This window comes from Rattus norvegicus, chromosome X (assembly GCF_036323735.1).
Source record: "Rattus norvegicus strain BN/NHsdMcwi chromosome X, GRCr8, whole genome shotgun sequence".
Taxonomy (NCBI): domain Eukaryota; kingdom Metazoa; phylum Chordata; class Mammalia; order Rodentia; family Muridae; genus Rattus; species Rattus norvegicus.
In genome coordinates, this window is record NC_086039.1 from 15,472,527 (window position 1) to 15,498,334 (window position 25,808).

General features: G+C 37.1%; 1 protein-coding gene across 8 annotated transcripts in view; it reads right to left on the reverse strand.

The window, feature by feature from the left end:
* Positions 1 to 25,808, reverse strand: part of Sytl5 (synaptotagmin-like 5) — a 241,446-nt gene that overhangs the window by 11,312 nt on the left and 204,326 nt on the right. For all 8 annotated transcript variants that reach the window (XM_063279916.1, XM_063279914.1, XM_039099627.2 and 5 more), the window contains 3 exon segments: positions 24,005 to 24,183; positions 22,555 to 22,654; positions 20,712 to 20,873 (listed from right to left, as the gene is read on the reverse strand). In XM_063279916.1, coding sequence (XP_063135986.1) covers positions 20,712 to 20,873; positions 22,555 to 22,654; positions 24,005 to 24,183 — 441 coding nt within the window.

Below are 25,808 nucleotides of genomic sequence, written 5' to 3' on the forward strand. Positions count from 1 at the left end.
ACAAACATAATCTCACATCCAAACACAAATATAACAGGAAGCAACAATCAATATTCCTTAATATCTCTCAACATCAATGGACTCAATTCCCCAATAAAAAGACACAGATTAACAAACTGGATATGTAATAAGGACCCATCATTTTGCTGCCTACAGGAAACACAACTCAGAAGCAAAGACCAACACTACCTCAGAGTGAAAGGCTGGAAAACAACTTTCCAAGCAAATGGTCGGAAGAAGCAAGTTGGAATAGCCATTCTAATATCGAATAAAATCAATTTTCAATTAAAAGTCATCAAAAAAGATAATGAAGGACACTTCATATTCATCAAAGGAAAAATCCACCAAGATGAACTCTCAATCCTAAATATCTATGCTCCAAATACAAGGGCACCTACATACACAAAAGAAACCTTACTAAAGCTCAAAGCACACATTGTACCTCACACAATAATAGTAGGAGATTTTGACACCCCACTCTCATCAATGGACAGATCATGAAAACAGAAATTAAACAGAGACATAGACAGACTAAGAGAAGTCATGAACCAAATGGATTTAACAGATATTTTAGAACATTCTATCCTAAAACAAAAGGACATACCTTCTTCTCACCACCTCATGGTACTTTCTCCAAAATTGACCATATAATTGGTCATAAAACAGGCCTTAACAGATACAGAAAGATAGAAATAATCCCATGCGTCCTATCAGACCACCGCGGGCTAAACCTGGTCTTCAATAACAATAAGGGAAGAACGTCCACATATACATGGAAGTTGAACAATGCTCTACTCAATGATAACCTGGTCAAGGAAGAAATAAAGAAAGAAATTAAAGACTTTTTAGAATTTAATGAAAATGAAGGTAAAACATACCCAATCTTATGGGACACAATGAAAGCTGTGTTAAAGGAAAACTCATAGCTCTGAGTGTCTGCAGAAAGAAACAGGAGAGAGCATATGTCAGCAGCTTGACAGCACACCTAAAAGCTCTAGAACAAAAAGAAGCAAATACACCCAGGAGGAGTAGAAGGCAAGAAATAATCAAACTCAGAGCTGAAATCAACCAAGTAGAAACAAAAAGGAACATAGAAAGAATCAACAGAACCAAAAGTTGGTTCTTTGAGAAAATCAACAAGATAGATAAACCCTTAGCCAGACTAACCAGGGGACACAGAGATTGTGTCCGAATTAACAAAATCAGAAATGAAAAGGGAGACATAACTACAAAATCAGAAGAAATTAAAAAAATAATCAGATCTTACTACAAAAGCCTATATTCAACAAAACTTGAAAATCTGCAGATAATGGACAATTTCCTAGACAGATACCAGGTACCGAAGTTAAATCAGGAACAGATAAACCAGTTAAACAACCCATAACTCCTAACGAAATAGAAGCAGTCATTAAAGGTCTCCCAACCAAAAAGAGCCCAGGTCCAGACGGGTTTAGTGCAGAATTCTATCAGACCTTCATAGAAGACCTCGTACCAATATTATCCAAACTATTCCACAAAATTGAAACAGATGGATCACTCCCGAATTCCTTCTATGAAGCCACAATTACTCTTATACGTAAACCACACAAAGACACAACAAAGAAAGAGAACTTCAGACCAATTTCCCTTATGAATATCGATGTAAAAATATTCAATAAAATTCTTGCAAACAGAATCCAAGAGCATATCAAAACCATCATTCATCATGATCAAGTAGGCTTCATTCCAGGGATGCAGGGATGGTTCAATATACGGAAAACCCGGAAAACCGTCAACATAATCCACTATATAAACAAACTGAAAGATAAAAACCACATGATCATTTCACTACATGCTGAGAAAGCATTTGACAAAATTCAAAACCCCTTCATGATAAAAGTCCTGGAAAGAATAGGAATTCAAGGCCCATACCTAAACATAGTAAAAGCCATATACAGCAAACCAGTAGCTAATATTAAACTAAATGAAGAGAAACTTGAAGCAATCCCACTAAAATCAGGGACTAGACAAGGCTGCCCACTCTCTCCCTACTTATTCAATATAGTTCTCGAAGTCCTAGCCAGAGCAATCAGACAACAAAAGGAGATCAAAGGGATACCGATTGGAAAGGAAGAAATCAAAATATCACTATTTGTAGATGATATGATTGTATATTTAAGTGATCCCAAAAGTTCTACCAGAGAACTACTAAACCTGATAAACACCTTCAGCAAAGTTGCTGTGTATAAAATTAACTCAAATAAATCAGTAGCCTTCCTCTACACAAAAGAGAAACAAACCGAGAAAGAAATTAGGGAATGCTACTCAGCTATCAAAAACAATGACTTTATGAAATTCATAGGCAAATGGATGGAACTGGAAAATATCATCCTGAGTGAGGTAACCCAATCACAGACAAACACACATGGTATGCACTTATTGATAAGGGAATATTAGCCCAAATGCTCGAATTACCCTAAATGCACAGAAAACATGAAACTCAAGAAGGATGCTTTAATCCTTCTTTAAAAGGGGAACAAGAATACCCTTGGGAGTGGACAGGGAGGCAAAGTTTAGAACAGAAACTGAAGGAATGCCCACCCAGAGCCTGCCCCACACGTGGCACATACATATACAGCCACCAAACTAGATAAGATGGATGAAGCAAAGAAGTGCAGGGTGACAGGAACCGGATGTAGATCTCTCCCGAGAGACACAGCCAGAATACGGCAAATACATAGGCGAATGCCAACAGCAAACCATGGAACTGAGAATGGGACCCTAGTTGAAGAATTCAGAAAAAGAACTGGAAGAGCTTGAAGGGGTTCGAGACCCCAAAAGTACAACAATGCCAACCAACCAGAACTTCCAGGGACTAAGCCACTACCCAAAGACTATACATGGACTGACCCTGGACTCTGACCTCATAGGTAGCAATGAATAGCCTAGTAATGGCACCAGTGGAAGGGGAAGCCCTTAGTCCTGCCAAGACTGAACCCGCAGTGAACGGGATTGTTGGGCAGAGCGTGGTAATGGGGGGAGGATGGGGAGGGGAAGCTCATATAGAAGGGGAGGGGGAGGCATTAGGGGTATGTTGATCTGGAAACTGGGAAAGGGAATAACAATTGACATGTTAATAAGAAATACCCAATTTAAAAAAAATAGAGTGAAAAGTGAATAATGTGATTGGTCCATACACAAGCCTTCATTTGCATAAAATCCATACTTCTAATAGTGATAAAAAGCGAATGCTGTGATTAGTACAAGCACATTTCTTCATGTGCATATCACTGCACTTTTGAGTAGATTAAATGTTAGTGCTATGGTTGGTTCATATGTAAGCTTTATGTGCATAAAATAGTTACTTCTGACAGTGATAAAATCAAGAATTCTGTGAATAGTGCAAACATAATCATTACTTGCATAGTAAAACTATTGTTGCTTGGCTAAAAATAAGTACATCGATTGGTTTCAATGTAAGGCTGCATTTACATAAGAGACTTGGTTTTAACTGGTACAAACCACTGTTTGGATTGTTCCTAGCATAAACCCTCATGTGAACACTGTGTAAAGAATACTGTGATTTGTAATAATTTGGTAATTGCTTCTCTGCCTTTTGGCTAAGATTAAGCATGGTAATAACACAGTCCTTCATTTGCATAGGAGGCATTTTGTGAGTGATAAAAACTTTAGTAGTATGATTGGTCCAAAAGAAGCCTTCATTTGAATATAATGTATATATCATACAGTGATAAAATGGACAATGTTGTGATGATGCAAAAACAGTCCTTGATATTCAGAATAGGACTCATATGAGTTGTTTAAAAGTGAGTGCTATGATTGGTCCTAATATAAGCCTTTGCATAGAATGCTTACTCTTGATGGTGATTGATTGGACAATGCTCTCGTGAATACACAGTCCTTTATTTGCATAATAAAGGAAAGGTGAGAGGAATACAGAGGTTTAAAATCAGGTGTGGGGAAATATGTGATAGAGGGTCAAAGGACCAGAAGCTGGTGGGGTTGTAGAATCTGGGGTAAATCAAGGACGTGCCAGAGATCTGGGATAGTGGAGTCTCCAAATAGTCAGTGGGGTTACATTAGTTGAGAGTAATTTCAGTGGAGATATCCAATCTGAAGAGGCTACCTCCTCTGGCCAGGCAGGAATCCCAGTGGAGGGGTAAGCATAGCAAGATACCCATTACATTTTTGACCCAAAATTTATCTTGTTTACAAGAAAAGCAGGGAGAAAGTTGGACCAGAAAGTAAGGGAATGGCCAACCGACAGCCATCCTTACTTGAAACCCAATTCCATGAGCAGGTACCAATCCCTAACACTATTAATAACACTGGTGTGCTTGCAAACAGGAGACTAGCATAACTGTCCTCTGAGAGGGTCCAACCAGCAGCTGACTGAGACAGATGCAGAGATTCACAGAGAAACAATGGACAGAGTTGTAGGACTCTTACAGAAGAGTTGGGGAAAGAATTAAGGGCAACAAAGGAGATAAAAACTCTATAGGATGATTAATAGAGTCAACTAACCTGGGCACACGGGGGCTCTAACTGGTTGAACACCCAAATAAAGAGCTTACATGGGCTGGACCTAGGCCCCAACACATGTGTAGCATATGTGCAACTCAGTATCCATGTTGGTTCACCAACAACTTGGGTAAGGGCTGTCCCTAAAGCTGTTGTCTGTCTGAGAAATAAGTTCCCCTACTGAGCTGCCTTGTCTGGCTTAGTGGGAGAGATTCTACTTAGCTCTACAGAGACTTGATGTGCCAGGGTGAGGGGATACCCAGGAGGCACCCTTTCAGAGGAGAAGGGGGTGGGGGAATATGGAGATAGAATGTGTGAGGGGGGACCAGGAAGCTGATCAGGATGTAAAGTGAATAAAAAAAAATTCTATTAGTGATTCTAACTTATCATAAAATTTGGGAATCATACGTTAATGTAAAACATGTGACACCTTAAAAATAAGTGCTGATACTGGAACAGGTAAAACACTGATAATCCATTATAGTAACATTATGTTAGAATAGATTTTTAAAATACTAATCCCTCTATACTAGCTGAGAATAAAATTTATGATCATTAGAGTCAAAAGCTGAAATTATTTAAGTATAATTTGAACTTGAAAACAAAAGAGAACATTTGTTTTACATAAAATGAATAGTCAAGGTATTAAGCCATCAGAAAAATGTATCTGCTTATTTTAATTAAAATATTGCTAATTAGACAAAGCAGTCAAAAAATGATTCCTATCAAAATTCTTCTGTACTCATAGATCAGTGTCTAGCCTCATGAGAGAGGCCACATGCAGCAACTGATGGGAACAGATGCAGAGACCCACAGCCAACCAGTAAGTGGAGCCAGGGGAACCCTGCAAAACGGGAGGAAGGACTATAGGAGCCAGAGAGTTCCAAGACACCATGGAGAACACAGCCCACAGAATCAAATGTGAAGGACTCATAAGGCTTCACAGAGATGGAAGCCACAAAAATGGGGCCTGTATAGGATTGACCTAGGTCCTCTGCATGTACGTTTTGTTGTTTAACTTTGTGTTCATGTGGGACTTCTAACAGTGTGATTGTGAAATATAACACTCTGACCCTTTTGCTTGATCTTGGGATCCTTTTCCTCCTACGGAGTTGCCTTATCCAGCTTGGATATCAGGGTTTCTGCTTAGTCGTATTATAACTTGTTATGCCATGTTCAGTTTATATACCTGAGAGGCCTTTTCTGTTTTATCGACAGGAAAGGGAGAAGGAATGGATCTTGGGGAGAAGACAGGTGGGGGAGAAAATGAGAGGAGTGAGGCCAGGATGTAATGTATAGGAAAATAATGATAACAATCATGAAAAGAATTGCTCATAGGCTCATATATTTGAATACTTAATCACCAGAGAGTAACACTATTTGTGAAGGATTAGGATATGTGACCTTGTCAGAGTAGGTGTGGCCTGGTTGGAAGTATCATTGGCTTTGAGGTTTCAAATGCCTACTCCAGGCCCTGTCTGTCTCCCAACCACCCCTCTCTTTGCAGACCAGAATGAAGTGCTCAACTACTTTTGCCTCACAATGTCTGCCTATGTGTTACCATGTCCCCTGCCATCATGATAATGGACTAAACCTCTGAAACCATAAGCAAGCCCTCAACTATAATGCTTTCAGCTATAAGAGTTGCCTTGGTCATGGTATTTCTTCACAGCATTACAACAGTGACTAAGACAGGTACCAAAACAAAACATGGACAAAGGACAATATCTTTTATTAGTAGTGTTTGAAAGATTGGTTATTTGAAGACAGAAGAATAAAGCTAGATACTCATCCTATATAAATATAGTATATGATATATAAATAAAAACAAAATAGATAATAAATTTAAGAGTAAAACCTTCAAATAGTAAGACAATGATTGAATAATTTTCAAAATATAGGGGGTTCAGTAGTATTGATTTTATGAAACATTTTTTTGGGAAGGAGATATAAACTCAAAAGTATATGAAAGCAAAACCAAAAAGAAAAATGAATCATATATCATAACATGCAACCAAAAAAATTTAATACTTTGTATGGCTGTGCTTCATCCAAATAAAAGTCTTCATTTGCATTGAATACTAACTTCTGACAGTGATTGTTGTATACACAGTCCTTCATTTGCAAAGTAGTAATATGGTATCTGGTTTAATGTGAGTGCTATGGTTGGTCCAAATACAAGCCTTCATTTATAATGCGTCCTTACTTCTGTCAGTGAACAAATGGAGAATTTTTGATTGGTGCAATAATATTTCATCAACTATAGAGTAGTTATAGTGTGGCTACTTTAAAATGGAGTGCTGTAATTGCTCCACAACCAAGACTTCATTTGCGTTGAATACTTACTTCTGACAGTGATCACTCAGAGAATGCTCTGGTTGATGCATACACAGACACTTATTTGCAAAGCAAAGTCATAGTGCCTGATTTAACCTGAGTGTAGTGATTGGTCCAAATATAATATTTCATTTGCATAGAATGCTTACTTTTGATATTGATCAATTGGGGAATGCTATGAATAGTGGCTACAGAAACCTCATTTGCATAGCAAAGCCATTGTGATTGGTTTAATGTGTACAGTATAATTGGTCCAACAATAAGCCTTCATTTGCAATAAATGCTAACTTATGTATGTGATCAAAAGAAAAAGGCTGAGGTTGCTATACACACAGACCTTGATTTGCATATCAAGTCATTAATGACTGGCTAAATGTGCACGGTGTCATTGCTCCAAAAAGAACACTTCATTTGCACAGAATGCTTACTACTATATATGGTCAAAAGGAGAAGGCTATGAATCATACATACATATACATGCATACGTAGATATACATTTATATACCAAGGTCATTGTGACTCAGTGTGTGGTAGAATTGGTGAAAATACAATCCTTCATTTGCATTGAATCTTTACTTCTGTATGGGGTTAAATAAATAATGCTCAAATTGGTAAATATGCAGAAAATCAATGCATAGCAAAGACATTGTCAATGGTTTCAAGTATGTGGGGTGATTGGTCCACATACAAGCCTTCATTTGCATTGAATCTTTACTTCTATATGTGGCCAAATGGAGAATTCACACAGGCCTTCATTTGCATAGCAAGTCCCTAGTGACTGGGTTAATGTCTATGGGCTGAATGGCCCACATAAAAGCCCTCTATTGCATTGAATGCTTACTTTTATCAAAGAGAGAGTAATCAAAGAGAGAATGTTCTGATATTTGCATACTCAGACCTTCATTTGCATACCATGGCAATACTGTCTGGTTTTACCTGAGTGGTGGGATTGGTTCAAACACAAGCCTTAAATTGCATTGAATGATTACTTCTTTATGGGGTCAAATAAAAATGGTATGACTAGAGCATGTGCAGACCATCATTTGCATAGCAAGGTCATACTGCCTGGTTTAATGTAAGTGGTGTGATTGGTCCAAATACAAGCCTTCATTTGTATTGAATGCTTACTTCTGTACGGAGCCAAATAAAGAATATGATTGGTGCATATACAGACCATCATTTGCATAGCAAGACCATTGTGACTGGCTCAATATGTGTGATGAGGTGGATTGGTCCAAATATAAGCCTTCATTCCCATAAAATGCTTACTACTGTATGTGTCCAAATTAAGAACTCACACAGGCCTTCATTTGCATAGCAAGGCCATAGTAACTGGGTTAGGGTGTTTTGTGATTGGTCCAAGTACAAGCCTTCATTTCCATTGAGTGCTTACTTCTGTATGGGGGACACACAAAGAATGGTCAGATTGGTGCTTCTGTAGACCATCATTTGCATAGCAAGTCCATTGTGACTGGCTTAATACAAGTTGTGGAATGGTCCAAATACAAGCCTATCTTTTAATTGAATGCATACTTCTCTATGTATTGCCAGAGAGAGTGCTATGATAGGTTGATACTCATATCAACATTTGCATACCATGGTGATACTGCCTGTTTTTATGTGAGTGGTGGGATTGGTCCAAATATAACCCTTCATTTGCATTACTTCTGTGTTGTGTCAAATAAAGAATGCTCTGATTGGTGCATATGCATAAAATCAATGCATAGGAAGGCAATTGTTACCGTACTAATGTGTGTGGAATGATAGACCATTTACAATGCTTCATTTGCATAGAATGCTTACTAGTCTATATGATGAAATGTGGAAGTTTTGATTGGTAGATACACAGAACTTCGTATTTGTGACTGTCTTAATGTTTGCTGTGGTATGAAGGAGAAGGCTTCATTTGCATAGAATGCTTATTTCTGTATGTGGTCAAATGGAGAATTAATAAAACCTTCATTTGCATTGCAAAGTCATTGCAAATGGGTAAATTTGTGGGATGTGATTGGTTCAAATACAAGCCTTCATTTGAATTGAATGCTTACTTCTATATGTTGCCAAATCAACAATGATCTGATTGGTGCATATGTACACCACATTTGCATTGCATGTTCATTGTGACTAAGTTAATGTCTCTGGGCTCATTCGTCCAAATACAAGCCCTGATTTGCATTAAAACATTCAATGCAAGTATTCAAAAAGAGAGTGCTCTGATAAGTGCATATTCAGACCTTCATTTGCATAGCAAGTCTATACTGTCTGGTATAATGTGAGTGGTGGGATTGTTCTAAATACAATTCTTCATTTGCATTGAATGCTTACTTCTGTTAGAAAGTCATATAAAGAATGCTATGATTTGTGTCTATGCACACCATCATCTGCACAGCAATGCCATTGTTACTGGTTTAATATGACTGAAGTGCATGGCCAAATACAATCTTTCATTTGCATTGAATGCTACCTATTCTATGTAATCAAACAAAGAAAAAACTCTGAGAAGTTCATACACAGACCTTCATTTGCATAAGAAGGCCATACAACCTGGTTTAAAGTCAGTGGTAGGATTCGTCCAATACAATCCTTCATTTTGCATTGAACCCATACAGAAGTATGGGGTTAAATAAGGAATGGTATGATTTGTGAATATGCAGACAGACAATGCATAGAGGCCATTGAGACTGTTTTAATGTATGTAGAATGATTGCCCAATATACAAGCCTTCATTTGCATAGAATGCTTACTTCTGTGTGATCAAAAAGAATGCTCTGATAGATTCATACTCAGACCTTCATTTGCATAGCAAGGACATAATGCCTGGTTTAATGTGAGTGGTGGGATTGGTCCAATTATAAGCCTTCATTTGCATTGGATATTTACATCTTTTGGGGTCAAATAAAGAATTCTCTGATTAGTGCCTCTGTAGATCATCATTTGCATAGCAAGGCCATTGTGACTGGTTTAATAGAAGTCATTTGAATGGTCCAAATTCAAGCCTTCATTTGCATAGAATGCTTACTTTTGTATGTCATCATAAGGAGAATGCTGTAAATGGTACATACACAGACCTATATTTCCATAGCAGGGCCACTATTTACCAAATTGAGAAAGATCTGATTGGTGCATTCACAGACCTTCATTTGCATATCAGGGCCATTGTAACTGGGCTAATGTCTCTGGGATGAATGGGCTAAATACAAGCCCTCATTTGCATAGAATGGTTACTTCAGTATGTGTTCAGAAAGAGGGTGCTCTGAAAGGTGCATACTCAGACCTTCATTTGCATAGCAAAGGCATACTGCTTGGCTTAATGTAAATCATGGGATTGGTCCATTAACAAGACTTAATTTACATTGGCTGCTTACCTCTGTTTGGGGCCAAATAAAGAATGCTCGGATTGGTGCCTCTGTAGACCATCATTTGCATAGCAAGCCCATTGTGACTGGCTTAATACATGTTGTGTGAATGGTCCAAATACAACCCTATCTTTTAATTGAATGGTTCCTTCTCGATGTAATTCCAGAGAGAGTGCTATGATAGGTTGATACTCATACCATCATTTGCATACCATGGTGATATTGCCTGTTTTTACGTGAATGGTGTGATTTGTCCAAATACAATCCTTCATTTGCATTATTTCTGTTTTGTGTCAAATAAAGAATGCTCTGATTGGTGCATATGCATAAAATCAATGCAGAGGAAGTCAATTGTTACTGTACTAATGTGTGAGGAATGATAGACCATTTACAATGCTTCATTTGCATAGAATGCTTACTAGTCTATATGATGAAATGTAGAAGTTTTGATTGGTAAGTAGAGTTTAACAAGGCCATTGTGACTGACTTAATATCCTTGCTGTGATTTGATTGGTTGAAAGAGAAGGTTTCATTTGCATATAATGCTTATTTCTGTATGTGTCCAAATGGAGAATTAACAAAACCTTCATTTGCATATCAAGTCCATTGTGAATCGGTTAATGTGTATGACATGATCAGTTCAAATATAAGCCTTCTTTTGAATTGAATGCTTACTTCTATATGTTGCCAATTAGAGTGCATATGTATACCATCATTTGCATTGCATGGCCATTGTGACTAGGTTAATGTCTCTGGCCTCATTCATCCAAATAGAAGCCCTGCTTTGCATTGAATGTTTACTTCTCTATAAGTGCATATTCAGAGCCTTCATTTGCATAGCAAGGCCATACTGCCTGTTTAATGTGAGTGGTCGGATTTCTCAAAATACTATCCTTCATTTGCATTGAATACTTACTTCTATTGGGGGTCAAATAAAGAATCTGATGATTTGTCCTTATGCAGACCAACATTTGCACAGCAATGCTATTGCGACTGGTTTAATATGGCTGGTATGCATGGCCAAATACAATATTTCATTTGCATTGAATGCTTCTATATATAATCAGATAAAGAAAAAGCTCTGAGAGGTTCATACACAGACCTTCATTTGCATAGGAAGGCCATAAAACCCGGTTTAAAGTCAATGGTAGGATTTGTCCAATACAATCCTTCATTTTGCATTGAACCCATATAGAAGTCTGGGGTTAAATAAAGAATAGTATAATTGGTGATTATGCAGACAGACAATGCATAGAGGCTATTGAGACTGTTTTAATGTATGTGGAATGATTGCCCAATATACAAGCCTTCATTTGCATAGAATGCTTACTTCTGTGTGATCAAAAAGAGTGCTCTGATAGGTGAATACTCAGACCTTCATTTGCATAGCAAGGACATAATGCCTGGTTTAATGTCAGTGGTGGGATTGGTCCAATTACAAGCCTTCATTTGCAATGGATACTTATCTCTGTACAGTGTTAAATAAAGAATGCAATGATGGGTGAATATGCATGCAATCAATGCATAGCAAGGCCATTGTGACTGATTTAATGTGGGTGGAATGATTGGCCCATAACAAACCTTCATTTAAATAGAATGTTGACTTGTCTATATGATAAAATGTAGAAATTTAGTTTTCTAAATACACAGATCGTTGCATACATAGCAAGGCCTTTGTGACTGGCTTAATATGTCTGGTAAAGTGTGAATGGTCAAAAAAGAAGCCTTCTATTGCATAGAATGCTTACTTCTGTATGTGGCTAAATGGGGAATTAACACAGACCTTCATTTGCATAGCAGGTCCATGTGAATGGGTTAACGGGTATTGGATAATTGGTCCAAATGCAAGGCCACATTTGCATTGAATGCATACTTCTGCATATTGCCAAATGGAGGAAGATCTGATTGGTGCATACACAGACCATCATTTGCATAGTTCGACCATTGTGATTGGGTTAATGTGTCTGGGATGATTGGTTGAAATGAAATCCCACATTTGCATTAGATAATTACTTCTGTGGATGGTCACGTAAAGAATGCTCTGATTGGTTCCTACATAGACCATCATTTCCATAGCAATGCCATTGTTACTGGTTTCATGGGTATGGTGTGAATGGTATAATTACAAGCCTTCATTTGCATGGAATGCTTACTTCTTTATGTAATCAGAGTTTCTGGACTGGTTCATACAGAATCCATCATTTGCATAGTGTGGTGATCATGCCTGTTTTAATATGAGTGGTTGGATTGATGGAAATAAAATCCTTAATTTGCATTGGATGCTCACTTCAAATAAAGAATGCTTTGATTGGTTCATATGTATACCATCATTTGTAAAGCAAGTCATTGCTCCAAATATGATCTTCATTTGCATAAAATGCTTACATCTGTCTGTCATCAAAAGGTGAATGTTCTAAATGATTCATACACAGACCTATATTTGCATAGCAGAGCGACTGTTACTGGGTTAATATCTCTGGGCTGCTTGTTCCAAATACAAGCCCTCATTTGCATTGAATACTTACATCAGTACGTGTTCAAAAAGAGTATGCTGTGATAGGTACATACTTAGTCCCTCATTTACATAGCCAGGACATACTCATGGTTAAATGTGAGTTTTGGAATTGGTCCAAATCCAAACCTACATTTGCATTAAATGCTTCCTTCTGTATGGTGTCAAATGAAGAATGCTCTGATGGGTGTGCATACAATCGATCCATTGCAATTGGGACTGATTTAATGCTCGAGGAATGATTGGCCCATAACAAGCCTTCCTTTAAATAGAATGCTGACTTGTCTGTATGATTAAGTGTAGAAGTTTAATTTCCTAAATACACAGATTTTTGCATAGATAGCAAGGCCTTTGTGACTGGTTTACTATGTGTGGTGAGGTGTGATTAGTCGAAAAAGAAACCTTAGTTTGCATAGAATGCTTACTTTTGTATGTTACCAAGTGGAGAGTTAACACAGACCTTTATTTGAATAGCAAGTCCATTGTGAATGGGTTAATGGGTGTGGGATGTTTGGTCCAAATATAGGGCTTCATTTATATTGAATACATACTTCTGTATATTGCCAAACAGAGAAAAATTTGATTGGTGCATACACAGACCTTCATTTGCATAGCTCGACCATTGTGACTGGGTTAATGTCTCTGGGATGATTAGTCCAGATACAAGCCCTCATTTGCATTGAAAGCTTACTTCAGTATATGTTCAGAAAGAGTGTGCTCTTAAAGGTGCATACTCAGACCTTCATTTGCATAGCATAGCAAGGGCATACTGCCTGGTTTAATGTGAGTGATGGAACTGGTCCTATTACAAGCCTTAATTTATATTGGCTGCTTACCTCTGTTTGGTGCCAAATAAAGAATGTTCTAATTGGTGCTTCTGTAGACCATCATTTGCATAGCAAGACCGTTGTGACTGGTTTAATACATGTGTTAATGGTCCAAATACAAGCCTATCTTTGCATTGAATGCTTACTTCTCAATGTAATCTAAAGAGAGTGCTCTGATAGGTTGATACTCAAACCATCATTTGCAAACCACGGTGATATTACCTGTTTTTGTGTGAGTGGTGGGATTCGTCCAAATACAATCCTTCATTTGCATTACTTCTGTTTTGTGTCAATGGATGTTCTCTTTCATGCATGTACATACCATTAATCGATAGGAAGGCAATTGTTACTGAACTGATGTGTGTGGAATAATAAACCATGTACAACCACTAATTTGCATAGAATGCTTACTAGTCTATATGATGAAATGTAGAAGTTTTGATTGGTAGATACACAGAACTTCATATACTTAACAAGACCATTGTGAGTGTCATATTGTTTGCTGTGGTTTGATTGGTTGAAGGAGAAGGCTTCATTTGCATAGAATCCCTACTTCTGTATGTGGCCAAATGGAGAATTAACAAAAACCTTCATTTACATATCGAGGCCATTGTGAATAGATTAATGTTTTCAAGGTGATCCGTTCAAATACAAGGCTTCATTTGAATTGAACGCATACTCCTATATGTTGCTAAATGGATAACGATATGATTGGTGCATATGTAGACAATCATTTTTTTCCAAGTACAAGCCCTGATTTGCATTGAATGTTTACTTCTGTATGTGATCAAAAGAGTGCTCTAATAGGAGCATATTCAGACCTTCATTTGCATAGCAAATCCATGCTGCCTGGTATAATGTGAGTGGTGGAATTGGTCCAATAAAATCCTTCATTTGCATAGAATGCTTACTTCTATATGTGATCAGAAAGGGAGTGCTCTGAGAAGTGCATACTCAGACCTTCATTTGCATAATAAGGCCATACTGCCTGGTTTAATGTGAGTGATAACATTGGTCCAAATACAAGCCTTCATTTGCATTTGCTTAAATCTGTACAGTGCTAAATAGAGAATGCTCTGATGTGTGCATATTCATAGAGTCAATGCATAGCAAGACCATTGTGACTGGTTTATTGTGCATGGAATGATTGGCCCATTTACAAGCCTTCACTTGAATAGAATGCTGACTTATCTATATGATCAAATGTAGAAATTTTGATTCTCAAATACACAAATCGTCGCATAATAGCAAGGCCTTTGTGATTGGCTTAATATATGTGGTGAGGTATGATTGGATGAAACATAAGCCTTCATTTGCATATAATGCTTATTTCTGCATGTTGCCAAGTTGGAATTAACACATCCATTATTTACATAGTAAGTTAATGGGTGTGGGATGGTTGGTCCAAATACAAGACCTCATTAACATTGAATGCTTACTTCTGTATGGGGTCATGTAAAGAATGCTGTGGTGGGTGCATATGTAATCCACCATTTGCATACCATTGTGACTGGTTTAATATGAGTGCAGTAATTGGTCCAAATACAACCTTTCATTTGCATTGAATGGTTCCTTCTGTGTGGGGTCAAATAAAGAATACTTTGATTGGTGTATATGCATTGAAGATCTATGTGAACAGGCCATTGTGACTGGTTTAATGAGTATGGAGTGTTTGGCCCATATAGAACCTTCATTTGTATAGATTGCTTACTTCTTCATGTAGTCAAATTGAGAATTCACAAAGAACTTAATTGGAATAGCAAGGCCATTGTAATTAGTTTAATGTGTGTAGGGTGATTGGTCCAAATATAAGCCCTCATTTGCATTGAATCCTTACTTGTCTATATGATCAAATGTAGAAGTTTTGATTGGTAGATACTCAGACTTTTTTATACATAACAAGGGCATTTTGACTGGTTTAATATGTGAGGGGTGGTGTGATTGGTTGAAAAACAAGCCTTCTTTTACATAGAATGCTTACTTCTCTATGTTGCCAAATGGAAAATTAATATAGACCTTCAATTGTACAGCAAGTCTATTAAGAATGGGTTAATGTGTGGTGATGTGATTGTTTGAAGTAAAAGCCTTCATTAGCATTGAATGCTTATTTCTGTATGTGATCAAAACAAGAACGTTCTGAATGGTGTATACCCAGGCCTTCATTTGCATAGCAAGGCCATTGAGACTGGGTTAATGTGTCCTGTGAATGGTTCAAGTGCAAGCCCTCATTTGCATTGAATGCTTGCTTCTGTATGTGATCAAAATGAGAGTGCTCTTATAGGTACATACTCAGAACTTCAGTTGGATACCATGGCCATACTGCCTTGTTTAATGTGAGTGGTGGGATTGATCCAAATGCTTCATTCTGTATGGTGTCAAATAAAGAATGCTCTGATTGGTGCATAAGGAAGACAATCAAAGCATAGCAAAGCCATTGTGACTGGTTTAATGTGTTTACAGTGATTGGTCCATATACAAACCTTCATTTGCATAGGATGCTTACTAGTCTATATGATCAAATGTAGAAGTATAGATTGGTAGATAGGAAGGCGATTGTTACAGCCTTAATATGGGAGGTATGACACAATTGACCCAAAAACAAGCCCTCATTTGCCTTGAATGCTGACATCTGTATGTCATCAAAAGAAGAATGCTCTAAATGGTGCTTACAAAGACATTAATTTGCATAGCAAGGCAATTGTAACTTGGTTAATATGAATGGTGTGATTCTTCCTAATGCAAGCCTTCATTTGCATTGAATCCTTACTTCTATTTTTAATCAAATGGAGAATATTCTGATAGGTGCATAGCCAGAACTTCATTTGCATAGCAAGTCCAGTTTGACTGGGTAAATGTGTGTGGTGTGGTGTGGTGTGATAGGCGCAAATACAAGCTATCATTTCCATAGAATGCATTTATGTCTGTATATGTCCAAATGGAGAATTCTCATGGATCTTCAATTGTATAGCAAGGCCATTAAGATTCGGTGAGGGTGTTTTGTGATTGGTCCAAATACAAGCCTTCATTTACCTTTAATGATTTCATTTGCATGTGATCAAAAGGAGAATGTTCTAAATGGTGCCTACAGAGATCTTCATTTGCATAGCAAGGCCATTTTGAATGTGTGATTGGTCCAAGGAGAAGCCCTCATTTGCATTGAATGATTACTTCTGTATGTGATCAGAGGGAGAGTGCTCTGATTGGTGCATATTCTGACCGTCATTTGCATAGCAAGGTCCTGCTGCCTGTTTTAATGCCTGTTTTAATGTATTGAGTGGTGGGATTGGTCCAAATACAAGCCTTCATTTGCATTGAACGCTTATTTCTACTTAGGGTCAAATAAAGAATGGTCTGATTGGTGCATATGCATACAATTAATGCATAGAAAGGACATTGTGACTGGCTTAATGTGTTTGGAATGATTGGCTTATATACAAGCCTTCATTTGCATAGGATCCTTACTCTGTATGGTCAAGTATAGAAGTTTTGATTGGTAGATACACAGATCTTCATACACATAACAAGGCCATTGTGACTGGGTTAATATCTGTGGGCTGATTGGTCTAAACATAAGCCTTCATTTGCATAGAATGCTTGCTTTTATGAGATCAAAAAGGGAATGCTCTGAGTGGTGCATAACTAGACCATCATTTGCATAGGAAGTCCATTGTGGCTGGTTTAATGAGTATGGGGTGATTGGTCCAAATACAAGCCTTCATTCGCATGGAATGCTTACTTATGTGTGTGATCAAAAGTTTATTCTTATAGGTGCATACTCTTACCTTCATTTGCATATCATGGCCATACTGACTGGTTTAATTTGAGTGGTGGTATTGGTCCAAATACAAGCCTTCATGTGCATTGAATGCTTATGTATGCATGTGATCAAAAGGTTCACGCTCTAAATAGTGCCTACCTTCATTTGTATAGCAAGGTCATTGTGACTGGGTTAATATCTGTGGGATAATTGGTTCAAATACAAGCCTTCATTTGCATTCAATGCTTACTTCTGTATGTAATCAATCAAATGAAGAATGATCTGATAGGTACATACACAGACCTTCATTGATTTAATCTGAGTGGTTGGACTGGCTTAACACAAGCCTTAATTTGCACTGACTGCTTGCATCTGTGTGTGATCAAAGGTGAATGCTATAAATGGTGCCTACACAGACCTTCATTTGCATAGTAAGCCTATTGTGACTGTGTTAATGTCTGTGGGGTGATTTGTTCCATTGTAACCCTCATTTGCATTGAATGCTTTCTTCTGTACATGTTCAAATGGAGAATGATCTGATTGGTACATATACAGACCTTCATTTGCAGAGCAAGGTCCTGCCTGTTTTAATAGGAGTGGTGGGATTGGTCCAAATATAAACCTTCATTTTCATTGAATGCTTACTTTTGCATCAGGTAAAAAAACAGAGTGCTCTGGTTGGTACATATGCAGATAATCAATGCATACCATGGCCATTGTCACTGCTGTAATGTTTGTGGGGCAATTGGCCCATATACAAGCCTTCATTTGCATAGGATGCTTACTTCTTTATATGATCAAATGTAGAAGGGTTTGATTACTAAATACACAGAACTTGAAATACATAGCAGGGCCATTGTGTCTTGCTTAATATGTGTAGTATCCTGTCATTGGTCCAAATACAAGGCTTCATTTGCATAGAAGGCTTACTGCTGTATGTGGCCAAATGGACAATTCAAATAGACCTTCTTTTGTATAACAAGACCCTACTGACTGGTTTAATTTGAGTGGTGTGATTAGTACAAATACAAGCCTTCATTTGCATTTTTATATGATCACATGAAGAATGTTTTGATTGGTGTATATGCTGACCTTCATTTGCATAGCAAGGCTATTTTGAGATACAATATTAGGGACAATGAAACTATTCTCTCAATTTGTCCTTTTTTCCTACATTCTCTATAGAAGGCTTCCATGCAAGGAATGAGGCTGCAGCCAATGGGTTGGTAGTAGCTATAGACACAGTAGAACATCCTTTGAAAAGCTATCAGAAAAAGCCAGGATTATAGCCAGATCCTTGGCATCTGAAGAGGCATAGATGTGTGGAGAGAAGGGTGAGCTGTCAAAGTATCCAAGAGGCTGGCCATGTTGATTATTGCAAAACTAGTGATACTGTAAAACCAGTGGCCAGCAGCAGTAGCAACAACAACCACCACAGTAACAACAGTGAAAGTGTGGCAGTAGCTGCATCCTGATCAGTGGCCATAACAATACAAATAGAGGAACAGAGTATATAGGCAAGGCCTTTGTATGTGAAATAAAAGAAGCAGAAAGTGTGTGTGTGTGTGTGTGTATGTGTGTATATGCATGTATATAATCAGAATATATATATATATATATATATATATATATATATATATGTATATAATCAGAATAACTTTATGATGTCATGACATTCCTTGCTGGGCAAACCACTTCCTTCTCTATCACATTCATTTCAGTCGTATGCTTACTATTATGTTACACTTAAAAATGTTTAAACTTTATTCCATACAGGCCAAATACATATCCTAAAATATTTATAACTTATTTCCATCAACTTTAAGATCAGTAGTTTAACTCAACCAGCAAGTTGAATTTAATTTCTAAGTCTCAGCTTCTTCATATGTAAAATAGGGAGAACTTACCTCATGGGGTTGTGATGACTATGTACTAGCACTGACTGTTGCCACTAATGGTGATATAGGGAACTTCATTTCAGTATTCTCTGTAGTATTGTTTATTTTTCCATTAGTACACTTTATTGGGTCTGATTTCTTTTGTGGCAATCTTACCATTAGGACCAGAATATGTTGTAAATGTTTTTATCCTAACCAATGCTTATTACTGCACCAATGAGTCATTAGGGGAAAGAATAATAGAATTAGAGTTAAAAGATCCAGGCAAGCCAAAGGCATTGTTTTGACTATTGAAGAGGAAAAAACTTTCTCTTTTTCTGGACTGCATATACAGAGTAGAGAGCTATTGCCTACTTATATCTAATAGTGTACAGGTTCATCATATGTAGAGCTAGGAAAGGTCAAGAATATGTGAACCCTGAAAAGAAGCCAAAGAAGAGTAGAAAGTCAAGAAACTCCAGGGTCTAGTTGGGATGTGCCAATCTGGACCAAACTGCTAATCAATGCAAATATTTCCAAACTTTTTAGTGACAGCTTCCAGTGTGCCTAATCGAATGCTGACCAATTTACAGAAAATGCTTATTCAAACATAATGTCAGCTGAGAGGGAAAAGCACTTCAGATACCCCAGGTCTCAGAGCTGTTAGCAACAGTTACCATTCTAATGAATATGTTACAAATTAGAATACCAAGGTTTAAGAAATAACTTTCCCTAGATTGCATAGGCATTTCAAAGCTATGTGGAAACCAATGCTAATTACAGTTCAGTTTTTACCAAATGTTTTTTCTTTTCCTTCCTTCCTTCCTCCGTTTCTTTTCTTTCTTTCTTCCTTCCTTTCTCTCTTTCTTTCTTTCTGTCACTACATATAAGGAATAGTCATAGGCAGCACAAGTGTAACTTTTTCATTTTCCTTCTCACTTAGAAACTGACTATAAATGTGAAGAAAATTTAGTTGCTTGTAACGAATCCAAGCCACTGTTGTTCTAGGACTGAACATGCTAGATTATATTGGCTAGACTGTATTGACTTTTTATGAACCCCCAAAGTAAAAATATTTAAGATAGTGATCATTTTCTCATGTGAGCCTTAGCTATTCCTTAACTATTTCCTTAACTATTCCTGCTTATCTGTAAATTGTAAAGAATGAGAAAGAAAGATAATATTTTGAGATTAGTCGTGCTCTATGAATTTGATTTTGATGGCATAAAAAGACTTTCATGTTCTAATGGGATCATATAATGTGGTCTTTTTAGCAATCCATGGAAATCTTCGATGGATAAATGGATTTCAGTAATAAAATTCACTCATGCATGATTACATGTCTTCTTATAATATATATGTAACTATTAAGAGCTTCTAAAATAATGGATTTATAACATCTCTCAAAAATTTAGTAATCTTTGCAGATTATTACTTGAAATTTAGAAGCCTTCAGCTTCTTCAGACCTGGGACATAAGTTTGGCTCAAATTTGTCTCATTGTATAGCGAGAAGTATTTCCTACCTTGGGCTGAAGCACAAACCATTCATCACATGGATTTTCGAAGTTCCATGAGTCAAAAGCAATCTCCACCTCTCCAAGGAAACTGTTGCGTCCAAACCGATCGTAGTGCCAGACTGAGAGCTGCAGAGTTCTTGTTTCCAGCTGGGTGTGGCTGATAGTATACTACAAATAAGATTGAAAACAGCACACTCTGCAAGAAGGGGTTTATCTAGTTGTAAGCAGGCTGTAATTTGCTTCACTAATTTTCAGACCATAGGCACCAAACTTATGCTGCGAAAACACATTTTAGGTTATATCTAGTTAAGAAATATGTATGTATAAATATATTTAAATATTATTATATATTGTTATTTCTATTTCTTTATACAATTTATTGTAGGGATCAGCACGCTTCAAAGACAATATGAAAGTGTTAGGTGGTGAAGAAGCCCCTTTCCAATTTTACCCGTTTGTTTTTGTTTTTCTCATGTCTACCTCATAAATTCAGGTTTAATATAATAATAATCCAACTTACTTATTCATAATAAAAATCCTTAAATCTGGAAGATTATTAACATGAGAAATTTGTAGTCTAAGCTTCACAAAGCACAGTGTGAGTGCAAGGTTAAAAAAAAATCTACACACAGGTTGAACAGAAAGTAGGTATTATGGGCTTGCTTTTTCCCCCCAGAAGAATGTTAACCGGGGACATGACCACACACACTCTCATCTGTTGTTCTGTATATCCATCTGGGTCATATGTCAGACTGACTGATTTCTGAGCTTGGCTTGGTGTGTATTCCTGTCCCATCTGTTACTAGCAGATTGACTTTGATGCTTTGCTCCCTGAATTTCTCTGTCACTGCGTTTATATAGTCTGCTTGGGCTCATCTTTGCTATCCTATTATGACTGCTGGATTTACACTCAGCTTGTGTTTGTTCATTTTCATTTGGTCTGTTTTAATATTGGCCCCTGCTTCTGCATATATCTCTACAGATACACATAGGCTACTGGCTTTCTTCTATAGCTATAGTGTATTACCTACACTGTAATAGACTCTGAACCCTTTATTCTGGGCATAAGTCCATACATTTTTCCATGATTAGCAACATATTTTATCCTTCCTTTGTTTGTCTTATCAGGCAAGATGGATTCAGGGTGAGAAAAGGGATTGTTGGTGGCTATTCTAATTTCTTTAGAATTTAGAACCTAAAGTCTGATTTGTGTTTAACCTAGGAATTTCCTGAGACTTCTTAAATCTGAGTTTACATTGCTAGTGCACATTGTCCACACAGCTGTACTTAGTCAAACTCTGAGATCCTAATGAGAAACAGTATACAACCATTCTTAGCAGTGCAATAAATACATACAAAGTGACAATACCCCAATAAGACTCCAGGAAAGCAGATTTCTCAAATGTGCAGCATATTTTGTTACAAGATGTATCTAGCAGGCTAGATATAATTTGCAATTTTAATGGATCATTACAAATGGTTAAGGTATAACCATAGCCAGAGCAGAGCATGAACCAAGCATAAATAGTTTGTTTTTCTTTTCCAAACCCTTCTAAGAAATCTAATACCATTCAAAATCTTGTTTTCTAAGACACACACACAAGTTTTGAAGTGGCATATTTAGTTATTTTTTTTCTTTTTGGCTTGTTTGTATTTTGATACAAGGCCTGGTCTCAATCTAGGCTGGTCTCATTTTGTAGGCCAGGCTTGTTTGGATGTCACTATGCTATCTCAAGCTAGCCTTGAACTCTTAAAAGTATTCATGTCTCAATCTTCTTGCCTGTAGTTAATTCTAACCAACCTCTAATGAGGTTCTAATTAACCTGTTCCTATGTTAGTATTTATTTACCTTTAATGTTTCATTGAATTCTGGATTGGTACCTGTCCTGATTTTGGTCTTTCGCTTATTGTTTCGGGTCTTGTCTGGAAGAAGGTATGACTTGACATAACTGTAAATAACAAAGGATAAAAATCATCATTTGCAAATATACTTTGCTAGAAATATTCCAGGATTTAAGTTAGAAAAGGGAATGGGCAAGTGAATAAAAGAGATGGGAATGAAGAAACTTTAGTTTGTATAATAGGATATCATAAATATAACTCTAGGCTTTCTATAATTAAGAAACGGTGGTAAATATTGGTAGAGAACAGGCTTTGGCATCAAGCAAAGTTATGTGGGAGCACCCAGGCATCGTTCCTTTTGATAGCCTTGGGGTTTTACACTTCTCTGTATTTGTTTCCTCACATGTGAATAGAGGGATGGTAACAATACCATCCCACAGAACACACAAGGAGCTTCTGTACTGCACTACTGCATAAGTGCCATCTACTAACATCAATAGTCTCACAACCTTTTCTGGGGATACATGGCTCTTCATGACCAGCCCTATCTCCTGACGTCAGGACATAGACCACTGGAGAGAACTAATGAAAAGAAACAGTTAAAAGGAAGAAATGGAAAATGACAAATTTACAGTTCAACCCAATACCTTGGTTTGTGCTAGCTAGCTATTTTAGAAACCTCTTGGGACAGGGACATGAGAGTAGACAGAGACACGCACAAGAGTGAACCATATTATACCAGAGTTCTGAAGCACATGTGTTAGAATTTCAGGTGGTTCCTTTCCATGATGGCCCAAAATAATTATATTTGTCACTTAGCCACTTTAAATCTAGACAGTGAGAAGTGAATAAGTAGTCACACCACTAACTGAGGAGCTATTCGTAAATGATAGATTTTGGAAGAGAGAAAATGGCTTTCTTCAATGGAGTGACACTGGGTATAACCTAGTATACTCCAAGGGCGGCCTCATGCTTAAGAGTAGTTGGTCAACTCCGTGTTCTTTGTGTGTGTGTGTATATATGTGTGTGTGTGTGTGTGTGTGTGTGTGTGTGTTTTCACGCGTGCGTGCGTGTGCATGCTTTCTTTTTTTCTGAAAGAAAGAACATGAAGTTCACAGGGGGATCTGGGAGGTTCAGGAGAAGAAAAAATGTAATTAAAATATATTGTATATAATTTTTAAAAACAATTAGCACGATACTCTGAAGACATCCTGGTGTATATATCAGCTTGTGTCCACCATGAGCGGCCTCTGTGCAAGCTAAAATTTGTTACTCCTGAATCATATCACAGCTTCTTTCAAATCAAGTAACCAAGGATACAAACATCATCCTCATACTTCAGAAGAGCAGAAGAGTTCTTAATTGAAGGAAATCTTTAACCTCTTCTGAAAAGGAAGTGTGCAAGCAGATGGACAAGGCAGCCCTAGAGACAGTAGAGAGGCATCCTATGTGCTTACGCATCTGTCCTCTGTTTCTTTTCATCTCCGATGGCCAGGTTTCTGCAGTTCTTGACAAAAATGTATAGCCCGCCAGTTTTGTAGCAGTAGCTGATGTGGAGAAGAATCTCACCGGTGACTTTCACATTGCCATAGTCTCCCGTTTCACTGTAAACACTCATCATGCTGTTAAGGCTAGTCTGAAAAAAAAAAGATGACAGAAGTGGCCCAGTGCTATTCTAAGGCTCTAGTCACAGAATCCACCCCCGTTAATCAATTTCAATTGCTGTTGGAACTAGCAGGGGAGTCAAAGGGAAAGAAAGAAAGTCACTAGCTTTGCTTGTTTTGCTGGTGGTACATAAAATTCTAACCTGAAAAGAATACTGCATTTAGCTCTATTAGTAAGGGAGGCAGGAAGTTTGCTGAAAGAGGAAACATCTCCTTTGGGCTAGCTGAAATCTTTTATTCGTATCTTCTAATGAGTGTGGAGTCATTTAGTGATTTCTAATATAATCTTGTTTCTTCATCCCTGTCATTATCTGCCTTCTGCTGCTAGACCCAAGTGAAATCTATTTAAATATCTAGAATTTAATGATCAAGACAAAGAAGAGCTCATTCCTTATTATGAGTTAACAGAGATCTTAAAGTGTCTCTCTCTACACTTACATGGTGTATGTCATCACTCCTGGGGGAACCACAGCTGCAGCCTTAACAAAGGTATGGGAGGACATCCTATGCTCACCTTAGCTGTGTGGTTACATAGATAGTCCATGACCCATAGCTTTGATATTCCATGGAGTAGTAATGAGCAAAACACAGCACAAAACAATTAAGTACCTCAAATAATCAAAAACATAAAAAAACATAAACATAAAAAATCTATAAGGATGAATAATGATTTTTGTCAAGATATTTTTTTTGAGCCAAAGGCCAGTTAGATTTTATTTCTTATGTACATGCATTCAAAAATATACTTATAAGCACATGAAGTAGTTGTAAATTGCAATTACACATACACTCAATTACCGGAGTTATCATTCTTCATGTATACCAAATCCTTCCCTTGGACTAATATGAATATTTTGAAAAATTATAGTATCACTTAAAACAGCAGAAAAATCTAAAGTTTATATATTAGAAATAAATTTATTTTTTTAGACTACACTCAAATATTATTGGCTCATAGCTCAGTTAAGAAAATTATTAACTCATATTCATTCTCTGCTTCACACACACACACACACACACACACACACACACACACACACACACCACTCATTCACTCTTCATTGTCAAGATATTTTTAACATGAGATCCATGAGTACTAGAAACAAAGACTCTATCTTAGCAACATGATGGACACAAAAGATCAGTAACATTTGCGAATGATGCAGTAGCTTCATAACCTCTCTTTCACCATTGAGAAGCAAGGACTATAGCAGTCCAAAGAGGTGAGAGTTGAGATTTGTTTAGACAGGTATGTAGACATGAAAACCATACATGGAATATGTGTCATATATCATATCTGGATATATGAGTGTATAAATCATGTGTGGATATATGAATGTATCTATGTATCTTTCTATTTATCTTACTATGTGTCTGTCTGTCTATGAATGGATTTTATTGTTATTGTTTTAGAAAGCCTTTTGTATTTCAAATATGATACAGTTCTTCAAGGAAGAGGATGTACCTGACTTAGCTCATAATCTCTTTTAAGCTGAAGTCAAAGGTAAGAATAATTCAAGAATTCTAAAGTTGCATACGAGCTTTTTCTTAGAGAGCCAATAAGTAACCAAATTTGCTTTTCCTATTCTTAAAATAT